Raw genomic sequence first — 12,712 nt, forward strand, 5'->3', positions numbered from 1 at the left:
GCTGTAGTATTAAATTGTAACCTTCACTGAAGTACTGAGGACTGAAGACACTGGGATGTTTAAGATATCTGCACAAAGTGAGAGCATTGTTCTTATGTCGGCAAGTCGCTCATGTGTAAATCTCTTCCAAACACGATGAAGATTTCAGTTGTTTCTTAAAGATGTAACACAGATTTAATCAGGACATATTTCTGTCCTTTGAGCCCCTGCTCTACTCTCATATAATTAAGAGTTAGTGCAGAGAAAACCTTTGATCTCAGCTGAGATTTGCAAACATTTGCACCTAAGAAAGGTCACTTTTGGTCCAGGTGTTGGTCCTTCACTCCACAGGCACAGAGATGGCATCCTATAATTTCATTGAGGAATAATCTAGCTTTGGAGAATCAATTTCTTTTTTTAAAAAAATTCAGATTGCTCTGAGTTACAAAGTTACAAAGGATTTATTTTTTTTTAGTCCAGGAACATTTGGTTGGTGGATTCATCATCTGGTATACCCATTACCGCAGAAACAGACACAGCAATCAGGGCAAAAAGTGTTGGAAAGCCATGCAGGATATTCACGCAGATGGTGTAGCAGGCTTAGATATTTTCCCTACTCCAATTACATAAAATCTTAGTGACTGAACAATTGGCCACCTTCAGAAACAATAGCCCTTCCTTGACCAACGTTGACCTATATTTGGGTTATTCTTTTCTAGATTCTATGACAATCGTCTCCCTTCAGTTACGTCATTAGGTATGACGTATTTTAATCCCTTTGATGAATTTCAGGATTCATTATAGCCTAGTGATGAAGGGCATCAAATCTTAAATAGACCTAAATTTAGGACATATATCCAACCCTTTGCATTGTGCGACACAAAGCAATTTTCTTAGTCTCTGTAAGTCTAATTTTTCCGTCAATCAAATGGAAAAGATACCTTATTTTGAGATTTAACTGCATAATTCATGTAAAGTCCTTCGTACGTAGTAAGTGTTCAAATGTGACAACTGTTAGTAATTGCATTATTGCACATGAGTTGAATGTGACTTTCTCCCCATTAAACTGGTTCCATGATGAACTGGTGGAAGCCTGCATAGACAGTGCTTTATGGCTGGCAGTATTGCTTTCACTTATAAACTGTGTACATCAGAAGATGTCAACTTCTAAAATGAAAAAATATAGCTAAAATTAGTAAAATACAGGTAAATGTCTCATTCTGCTTATGGAAACTGAGGTTCAGAGACATTAATAAAAGTTGACCCCGAAGCTTGTAGGACATGAAATATTCCAACAATGATGACCACAAAGCAAATGCCTCTAAAATAAGTTTTGGGTTTTCCTATTATTTAAAAAATGAGTGAAATAGTTGCATGTTGAAAAAAAGATCCCTCAAATAGCTATCCCAAAGCTTTGAATAGTAAGTGGAATTAAGATAATGACCTAGCTTGTTGCCTGTTAGAAATGACAGATTTAAGAATGTTTGAAAGCACTTAGACACAAACATTTCTGACCCTTAGATTCTTTTTAGCACTTTCTTTACTGGGATTGTCATAACCTTATACTGACTATCTTTCTTTTCACGCTTTCCCATTCTCTGCTTAGCATTCATGACAGGCTCCCCTTTTAAAAAATATGAAACTCAAGTAAAATCTGTCCATATTATAAATCATAGGAGGGCCATTTCTGCATGTCCTCTTAAGCCATCTTATCCTCTTGCTTGACTTTTATTATTATGAATAGAGATAACGTGTAATTTAATGTCTCTAGTACACTGCTCTGTCCTAATCTCCAGACCTGTATCTCCACCTGCCTACTCCACATCCAGCACTTTGAAGTCATGCAGCCTCTTCAAACTTACTCACCCTAAGTGAACTTATTGTTTTGTCCCTACACCAGTTCTACTCCTGCTCTCTCTGTCTCAGAGAACTGCACCACTCTTAACCCAACTGCCCTGCTGGAAACCAAGATATCATTCTTCGGACTTTCGTGTCCTCTATCCTTTCACATCCAATCCATTACTACATCATGCCTGGTTTTCTTCGGCACTATCTCTTAGATGCCTTCTGGTCTCTTTATCCTCATATAACCACCCTGTTGCAGCCGCCATCACCTATCACATATATTCTCCCACAGCCTTCTGAGCAGTTCAATCTAGTCTCTACATTTTAGCCAATGCACAGTAATATTTCTAAAATGCAAATCTGATTTTGTCACTCTATTTATAACCTGTTGGTAGTTCCCAGTTGCTATTTCAATAATAAAACGCAACTTCTTTACATGGCTACACGATCCTGTAAGATTAACTCCTTGCCCATCCAAACTCTGCTTTGTGATTCACTCCTCTGAGCTCTAGATTTGTGCTATAAACAAGCTCTCAGTTCCCTGAAAGCATCACATGTGTTCAGCCTTTGCACTCGTGACCACGTTTTCCTTCTCTCTTTGCCGGGTTACTCTGGTATTGCCCTCAAATTTCAGCTAGGAAATCATGTTTTTAAAGACACTCTTCTGGAGTGCAGTGGTTAAGAATCCGCCTGCCAATGCAGCGGACACGGGTTTGATCCCTGCCCCGGGAAGATACCACATGCTGAGGAGCAACTAAGCCCGTGTGCCACAGCTACTGAGACTACACTCTAGAGTCCTGGAGCCACAACTACTGAGCCCATGTGCTGCAACTACTGAAGCCCGCACACGTAGAGCCTGTGCTCAGCAACAAGAGAAGCCACCACAATGAGAAGCCCACGACTGCAAAGAGTAGTCCCCCCACTTGCTATAACTAGACAAAGCCCGTGCGCAGCAAAGAAGACCCAACACAGTCAATAAATAAATAAATAAATAAATAAATAAATAATAAAGAAATAAAGAAGCTCTTCCTGAACCTGGGTTGAGAAAGATGTTCTTTCCTCAGCAGAGCATTTACTTTACGCTTTATCACATTTACTTTATGCTTGCCTGTTCTCTTATCTCTGGCCCCTAAATTCCCCAGCCCTCTTCTGGGCTGAGAAGTTTCCAAGAGCTTCAGTACCCCACTCCTAATACCTCTTTCTCTGTTTACACCAGGGAACTGTAACGCTCAAATGAAACACTGACACTAAGAAAGCATTTTACAAATACTACGAAATAGTAGATACTGTACCAATGGTTCCGCAAATTTGTCACCACTAGGTACTCGTTCTAGAAGCAGAGTGACAGTACGGAAAGGTCATATATGGGGCCCCGATACCGACTTTGCCATGTACTAGCTTTTTAAATTCAAGTCAGTCACTTGGCCTCTATCAGGCTCAGCCCTGTCATATGTAAAAAAATGACATCACCCTTTACTCTTGAAAAAAATCTAGCCATGTACAGGTGAAAATGCCTGGCACTTAACAAATAATAGGTTCTTTCTGAATGTTTATTTTTTTCCCCATGTGCATCTTGTAACAATCCATACGGAAAAGATGTTTTGCCAACAAAACAAACTGAACCAAAGTAATCATTAAACATATTTTCTATTTTAAAATTAAATCTCTATCTTTCTGTCTATAATAATAAAAACAGAGAGAGAGATCTACATAGCAGATAGATGTTAAGGGTGGACTATCAATTCTGCTCTGGCTAACATTCAAAATATTAGCTTTCTCTCTGAGATCAACTGAATTTGAAATAAAATTTTTGCATATTTAAATACAAAATAGAATTGACTATTAAACCAATAAACTAAAGCTACAGGACATTATCTAAGTTTAAGGTAGAAGGACATTACCTAAGGTTAAGGTAGAAGTAAGACTTTCTTCAAATCCCTCTGGACAAAATCATTTCTAATTTTTATTACTTTTCAGTAAAAACCAGACATTATTATATATTTCACAGGATTGTTAGCAGGATAATGTACAAAGGGCCCAGCGCTGGGCTTGGAACAGATAAGCTCACAGGACATGTTAATGCCTTTTTAACTTAACTGTCACTTAACCATCAAAGCGCTTCCCTGGTAGGTAATTTTCAGCTTCCTGAGTTTTCAGGTTATTTGGGATGAAAGTCTTCTGACACTCCTCCAGTTTTGGAACCATTTCTGAACTGAATGGAAAAGATTCATCCACCCAGTTTGTTCTTCTTTTTATCTACCATGAGGAAAAATTCAAGAGGGACAGAAAAATATTCAAATCCCGGGGTCCTATTTCTCAGTTTACCGCTCTCACTTTCCTCACAAAATTACTCACAATCTTTCCTTTTATTCTTCTTTTCTCACAAGAGTGCACAAACCATTTTTTGAACCGCGATGATTAAGACCCTTTTGCTCCCTTTTCTGTTCAGAAGGAGGGGTGATTTTATGGTAATTAGGTTTCCCTCAGGAAGAGGAGTCTAGGAGAAACCCTCCTCTTTTTTGGAAGCCTGTTGGACTTAATTTTCCGCATATTATTACCTTCCTAGTTCTTCATTTAACAGCCTTGTCTGAAGGTTTCTTTGTTAAATTAGTTCAAACACGCAGATTAAAGTTACAAAATAGAAGCATTTGCAATCAAAGCAAAACATATAAAAAGATAAATTGTTTATTAAAATTGCTTCAATTCTTCACCATGAAATTTTTGATGAAGTTTAATCACCTAATGCTAAAGGGCATTGGAAAAGAAAACACACACAGAGGGGAGAAAACACACATAGGTGTGACTTTGCCCTTTGAAAACACTAAATCAAGAACGACGAATTGATTGACACAGCCAACTCAGAAATGTAATCACACTATACAATCTAGCATAAGATAAACGTGCATGTGAAAATTCTTTTGCACTCTCATCTTTCTGTTTAGTAGGCTGTGCCTGATGTTGGTCTGCCTGATAGGAGGAACAATTTTCAGGTAAATTAGTACTTACCATCGTCTTTGTCAGGGATGATTGTAACCTGAGCCCCTGGGAACTCTGATCCAATCCTCCCGCCCAGTGGCATGCTCAGGAGAACCTGGAATGTTTCCTCCTCTTCATACAAGGAGTCGTCAATTATAACAACCCGACACATTTTCTCCCGCTGGTCTTTGTCAAAGCGGATAACACTGGTGTGGTCCTCGGGCCGGGATATGTAATCAGAATAGGACAGCACTGATGTTGGCACAGTTCCTCTTGCTGTTCCTGGAGGCAGAGGGAACCCGAAAGGTGTTCATGTAGAACATGCTGAAACGGAGCAGGACCCTATGGTCCTTGCTCCCCCACCCCCCCAGTGTCCTCAGCCCGCCTTTCATCTGTGGGAAAATTTTAGCCAAAGAATAAGTTTAATCAGAGAAGTGAGAAAATGCAGAGACAAAGGAAAACAGTCAAAGGAGACCAAATAATAATGATTTAGTCCTTAAGCAGAGTCAAGGACCTTTGGTTCCTCCTCAAGGGCTGTAGATAATATTCTGAACCATGTCCTGTGAGCTGACTTACAGATACTGAAACCGCCACCAGGTGGAAGACGTTAACTACATGATGACCAGGCTGTAGTCACGACATAAGCTGCCATAATTCCGAGAATTGGCCTCAAAGAAATGGCAACAAACTGACCCTGAAACTGAAGATTAACTGTACCTGAAACAATCAAGATGATGCTGGTCAGACCACCGATGACCAATTTCAAGATAACTGTCAGAGCTGACTGTGCTGTTTCTGCATGTAGTCCCCTCCCTCTGTCCATAAAATCTCATGCCCCCTGATTGTCAGGGTGGGGGTGGGAGTCAGCCTTTGGACAGGTGTCCACCCTCCCTGCCGGTTGCCAGCATCCAAAAGAAAGTAAACTTTCCTTTCCACCAACCTGGCCTCTTTATTGGCTTTTGAGCAGCGAGCAGCCGGACCCCACTTTCAGCTACAATACTACAAGGGTATCCCCAGAAACGATTATTTTCATATGCAGCATTTTCATGGTCTATTGCATCTATGAGCACCCCTGGAAATTGCAATAGCTCCTACATACTGTTCCAGCATCAAGAGTCACCTTCATAATGGTCACCTATGACAAATATTACATTTCGAGTGTTTTCTCCTGTACTTCCTGCTAGTGGTCTTTTAAAACAACACAATAATACAGAATCATAGCTCCTAGTATTCAAATGCTTACTGTGTGCAGGCAAAGTGCCAAGCACTTTACATGCACTGCCGCCTTAATCCTCTTAACCACTCTATTGGGTTTTACACGTTTGGTAACTGAGGTTTCCAGAAGTCAAACCACTTGTTCTTGGACCCAGAGCTCAAGGCTGATCCTGAAATTTGCATTTTGACCACTATTCTTTCCTGCCTTTCAACTCATACACACTAATGAAAATTTTACTGAACGTCTACTTCAGTGTCAACTGCATCGATGACCCTTTCTTTTATATTCTTAGAAAAATCTGCTTGTTTCCTAGAAAGGTGTTTAGTATATTAATGAATATTATGTATTAATGTAAATTTTGTATTATATAAAATCACCTTTCAGAGGATGCTTACTCAATGAGCAAAACAAATGTTTTGAAATTCGGTTGCAATGAGTTTTAGGCCAGTTTGAAATTAGTTTCCTTTCCTTGGGTATGTATTTCTTTGCCTTTTGTTGTTGTTCTTTTTAACAATAACCCCCTTCTACTTGAGCAGGCTGGGCTGGGGGAGGGGAGGCTTCAACGTCTTACAATCCCAAAGGCCCTGAGTATTAGAGTAAGTAACCAAGTGAATCAGAAAGGTTTTCAGGGACTTCCCTGGTGGCGCAGTGGTTAAGAATCCACCTGTCAATACAGGGGATACGGGTTCGAGCCCTGGTCCGGGGAGATCCCACATGCTGCAGAGCAACTAAACCCGCATGCCACAACTGCTGAGCCTATGCTCTAGAGCCTGCGAGCCACAACTATTGAGCCCACGTACCACAACTACTGAAGCCTGTGTGCCTAGAGCCTGTGCTCTGCAACAAGAGAAGCCACTGCAATAAGAAATCCACGCACCACAATGAAGAGTAGCCCCCATGCGCCGCAACTAGAGAAAGCCCACATGCAGCGACGAAGACCCAATACAACCAATAAATAAATTAATAATTAATTTTTAAAAATTCCTCTAAAAAAACCTACAAAAAACACACAAAACCCCCAATCACAACAACAAAAAGAAATATTTTCAACAAGCGGCAGACTCCTTCCAGGCTCTCAAAGGTGCTATAGTGAAGGAAGATGTCTGCATGTGTGTTTTTTTCCTTTTTGAAAACTGTACTAATAAAGTATAACCTTCTGGCAAAATGTTTCAACTCCAATATGTTAAAGGGGCTTATTTGTATCTTTGCAGGGACATTTTTGTTTATTTGCAATTTGAGCTACCTTGCTGCGTGTAACAGACCACCATCAACTCCCGGCTCACATCTCCACTTCTCCTGATGGGAATGAACAGTTCACCAATGTCCTCTTCGATGGAGTATTCAGACTGGGGGATGAATACAGTCGATTCTAAGGAGAAAACACAATTGCTTTTGTCTGAGCTTCTTACATATGACATAATCTTGTGCAAATTAAAATTGCTCTCAGGATTGATAATTTCCCCTTGCATAGTCTATTAGAATAGTGCCGTGTGGGGGGAAGGAGGGAAGACAGGGGAGAAGAAGCAGGTATAGAGTGTGTAGTCTCCACGCTAGTGAATCCTTAACCTAGAAATAAAATCCAACATTGCTTTTATCTCCAGTAACTGCCTTTTTTTTTCTCAGTTAATAAGTGCTGCTGACACACTTTCTTTAAATGCAACTTTCTTCTCTTGGTGAAGATCACCACCCTCTAATGGAGTAGTTGACTTGTAGAGATAAGAGACCTCAGAAGTCATCTTGTCTCACTTCCTACTTGGATGACGAAACTTGGACCCACAGAGTTGAAATTATTTGTCAAGGACTCTTACTGGCCGAATGTCTACTCTATTATTATTATTATTATTATTATTATTATTATTATTATTTACCCCAGATGTGTTCCTTTTGAATGCTCAGTGATTAAAAGTATCATAATGCATTGTCTGACACTTGGTGTTTTGTTTGTTTGTTGCTTTTTAAATAGCCGTCCCCTTAGAATTTATAAATCTATGTATCAACTGTAAGGAACACATCTGTGGTTTCCTTCCTGCCCTAGAAGAATAACAATTACACAGAGTATACAATGTTATCTTTATATATCATAAGTCTCAATGATTCATTTTTAAGGTAGAGGAAAGGTACACTAAATAATAAAAATGGCATAATTAAATTGTTGAAAATTATGGTCCAATGTGAAACTACGTTTAGTTCAATGGTTTGACATGATAACCCTCAAACAGATGCTCTGGAATTTGCCTGGCAGTCTGTTTCACTGAAAGTCTCACATACACACAGAAAATGCTTCACGGTTGTTTTAAAAGTGGTGAGCCACACTGCTTTGGATGGTTATGAAAGACACTGAAAAAGTGGACGCTGGCCGTCGAGGTCCACGTTCCAGCCCTCTCCACCCTGCCCTGTGCCCCAGGGGCTGACTAATGAGAACCACATCAAAGGTTTCCCTTGTGCTCTGGCTGCTGGCTGGATCAGCCAAAGGGCAGCACAGGCAGGACCTGGAGATGAGAGCAGAGTGGGGTCAGCATTCATCACCCTGGCTCCCCTCGAGGTTCCAGAGCTGGCTGCACCCCACCAAGGAAAGGTCATCGTGCCCACTGGCCTCCCTAGCTCACTCGCTTGTCCAGCTAACTTCTCCTTCCCTTTCCCCCCGAGGCCTAGAGGTGGCGATGGTACCCGCTCTTACCAGCCTTGGGGCACTTAACGATACCTGGTGGTTTCCCAATGCTCGCCCTCATGTTATTAAATTATTTTAAAATTGCTAACTTTGAATGTGTCATTTGTTTCCTCCTGGGACTCTGACTACCAATGGAAAAAATGGCACCATTAAAAAAATCTGTGGATATAAGATTTTACAACTAATTATTCATCTACCAAACATTAATTGGGTGCCTTCTACTTGCCAGACACTGAAACAGGCACAGGAGACATGGAGGTAAACAAAATCCCTGCTCCCATGGAGTTTTCATTCTTGTTAGGGGTGGGATGGAGGAAGGAAATAAACACATATTCAAGAAAATACATAGTATGCCAGAAGGTGACAGATGACGTGAAGAAGATGCAGAGTGCTGAGGCGTGGAGGGAGGGTGGGGCAGGGTTTGTGCCATGGCTGGTCTGTACCGTACAGGAAGGTATCTCTGATAGCATCACAACTGAACGGAGATTACAAGGTGGTAATGAGATACCCTATGTGAGCAACTTAGAGAGGAGGATTCCAGGGCAAGGGATGAATAAGCGAAAAGGGCCCCAGGCCAGGTATATACAAGGAATGGCCAGGTGGTTTGCGTAAACTGGGCAAGGAGAGGACAGAACATGGGCCAGTGAAGTGGTGATGAGGTGGGTGGTGGGTGGATCACATGGAGCTTTCAGGACCACTGGAAGGACTTTGGTTTCACTCACAGCAAGATACTGTGGAAATAAGCAAAGACCACCCCATGGGATGAAACAAGCAAAGGCTATTTATTCAGAGATTTGCTATAGCAAGGGAGTCGGCCACCATTACTTGTATTTGGCTGAGACCCAAAGGCAGGTAGAGGAGTGGGAAAGTTTTACAGTGGAATAAAAGTTAGGATTACCAAGGGGAGAGTGGGGGAGAGGGATAAATTAGGAGCTTGGGATTAACAAATACACACTACTATACACACCAAGAGACAAAGCAAGGGTGATATCAGAGAAATAGCAAACTCTCTACTAAGTCAATAGGGACACAGAAAAAAATGACTGCAGAGTCATCCTCTCAAATGTAAACAAACTGGTTATTTTCATGTGGTAGGACTACAAGTGACTTTTATTTCTTTAAATCTCTGAATTTTTGACAATGAGCATGTGTTACTTTTATATCTTCAGATTGGTTTCATTATTCTCTGTTCTGAAAGATATAGCTGAATAAAGTGAATGCATTCTTTATTAGTCACTGTGACTATATTGAAAGGGATACTTTGATTTATCTAACCGCAATTTTTATTTTTAGGTTTTGGCGGTGCTGTAACTTAGGCAAAAAAATGGCTTCTGTTCTCAGAAATAAAATAGTTGTAGCTACATTTGAAATATGTCCTTTTCTCAATTACACTAAGCAGATTACAAAAAAAACCAGACTGCTAAATACATGGTAGAAAAAATATCTCCTAAAAACCTTTTCTGTAATAGAACAAAGAAGGGAAAGAAAATGCAGTGTTCATCATTAAGAAGTTTGGCGCATTCAGAAACAACTCAAGAAGATATTCCGGTACATCTTCAGGCTGCTCCGGTGCCCTCAGACTAGCCAACAAATGGTACTGAATGTGGCGTCTGCCATTGACGTTTGAACATGGGTGGAAAGCTTTCTCATATTTCAGTGTTTTTTGTTTTTGTTTTTTAACTCTGAAACAAATGCGGTAACATAGGCTAATTTAACAGGAACTTAAAAAAAATGACAATAATGAAAACATACTGAAATCACATGATAATAAGTGTTAAAAGCTCACATCAGGATACCGTGAGGTCCAAAAATTATTTGAAGCACTATGAAAATACTTTGCTTAGAGTGAATCTTTGGGTAATCTTTGTTCATATCATTAAATGTTTTTATTTTCTGAATGTAGAAACTTTTGGAAAGTTTTCCATCACTGAAATAGTTTTATTTTGCACCACCTTTTCCCTTATCTACCTTTCGGTGCCAGAATTGCACAAATGTGTGCTGTCCTTTAAACAAGTGTTTAGTATTTTTTTCTTTCTCTTAAGACAATGACCCACGCTTCACAGCAATAGAGTTCAAAACGAAGAAAGCTTTGACACTCACTGAAGTGGAAGCTCTTGTACGTTTTATCATTTTGGTGTCATCAGCTGCAACTGACTATCATTTTATTAATTCTGGACCTTCTATTTCAGCACATTCATGTCAAAATATCAGCTAGCCAGTGATCTCTTTATGGCAACATTTCTGATGGTACAGAATTTTTAAAATAATAATTTATATTTGAATTTCATATGGTAGTCACCCTACGTCCTCGGCATTTCACCTCATGAAATGGATTTGGTTCACTCAGCACACAAAATTTTGCCTTTTCTTTGTATCCAATACGATTAGGGTTCTTGAGATATAAGCTCTGCTTTCCTCTAGAATAGTATGTTTATTCTCTACTATACACTATATAGTGTTAACCTAATCTAGTCCCTCCAAAAATGATTAGAGATCAAATATTTTAGTCCATTAGTTCATGGCTATATTTTGACATCATGAAGATATCAGAATGAGCCCCTTCCACTCAGAAGTTTGCAGATAATTCAAGTGTACAAACTAAATAATTGCATAAAATACTTTCAGGCTTTAGATACCTAGGTGTCTATCCTCAAATACCTATGTCTGAGGTTGTGTTCACCTAATAAAGTACATAAAAATCATTTTACTGGTTAGAAAGTACACAAAGCAAAAAGGGGATGGGATCTTTACCTGAAATAAGTTTTGGTTTTCTTATATAATTTCCTCTTAACAGAAATGAAAACGTTTAATATTAATGAATACTTATATGCTCCTAAGAGTGAGGAAAGACGGTGTAATTTCTCACAGTTAGGGAACCCAATATACAGAAAGTTAAGAACCTTGATCCCAGGTTAGATTCTTCTATGGACAATGTGATCGTTCCTTTATTATAACACACAGCACCTGCACTGTTAAATGTAACAATTTAGCGGCATGTAATCACCTGATGTTATGATGCTTCAGGCTCAGTATGCCTTCTTCACTTGGGCCCCTGTATCCCTAGCTCTTCACAGAATTCCTGGCATACAGCAGATGCTCAATAAACATTTGTTGAACACACAGATACATCATGCAAGGGCTAAAGTGGTCTTGATTATTTTCCTAGAACGCTTGCTTTTACTCACCTATACTCATAAATTTGAGGTTTGATAGATATAAAGGCAAAAGATAATAGAATAAGAATAAAAGGAATTTTTCTTTTTTTTTCATGTATAAGAATATGTGAAATAATGCTGCTATGGCAAAGTATACGGTTTAATTATGGTTTTGGATATTATTTCTTTCATTATTTCTTTATGTGAAATATTAGATGACTGTATAACAGAGAAAAGGGAAGAAATTTGGAGGATATACATATATATATATATTCAAACACTGGCTCTTCACTTATTAACTGGGACACTTCGGGAAAATAAATTCTTTGAGCCTCAGAGATTTCATTTGGAAATTGATATATAAATTGCAGGGTTGTAAACATAAGGTTTAAATGAGATAAGATTGTAAAGGTCCTAATGTAGTGTGTGGCTCACAGTGGACACTCCAACATGGTAGAGATTGGTGTGACTATTACTATTTTACCCTTGGCCTATGAAATAATCCTTTTGGACTTCTCTGGGTTGGGTTAGAAAACAGGGCAGGAAGAATAACAGTGACCTGAAATTTCCTCGAAGCCTTTCTTGTCTTCTGGAAATCTGCTGTCTGTTTTGATTACAATCTAGCCTAGTTACAGAGGATCTTTTAACAGAAGACAACTGTTACCATTCGATGGAATTTCGCAGAGGAGTGCCCATCCCCTAAGATGAAGTGTAATTTCATCCATCTCTGCCGATACTACAAGAAAACCAAATAAAATAGCTTTCAAGAGGTTGACTTAGGCAGAGGCTAAAAGATGGCTCGATTTCTTGGGTTCCTCATTCAGAAAAAGAGTTAAACATATCAGGCACTTAAAAATCCCTTCCAACTGGAAC

At 39.4% G+C, this 12,712-nt stretch overlaps 1 protein-coding gene across 1 annotated transcript in view; it reads right to left on the reverse strand.

The window, feature by feature from the left end:
- FREM2 (FRAS1 related extracellular matrix 2) overlaps positions 1-12,712 on the reverse strand; it is a 147,334-nt gene that overhangs the window by 58,296 nt on the left and 76,326 nt on the right. The window contains exons 5-6 of the mRNA XM_057707553.1: positions 7,260-7,385; positions 4,831-5,082 (exon numbers count right to left, since the gene is read on the reverse strand). Coding sequence (XP_057563536.1) covers positions 4,831-5,082; positions 7,260-7,385 — 378 coding nt within the window. The remainder of the gene's footprint in view (positions 1-4,830; positions 5,083-7,259; positions 7,386-12,712) is intronic.

This window comes from Hippopotamus amphibius, chromosome 14 (genome assembly GCF_030028045.1).
Source record: "Hippopotamus amphibius kiboko isolate mHipAmp2 chromosome 14, mHipAmp2.hap2, whole genome shotgun sequence".
Lineage (NCBI taxonomy): Eukaryota > Metazoa > Chordata > Mammalia > Artiodactyla > Hippopotamidae > Hippopotamus > Hippopotamus amphibius.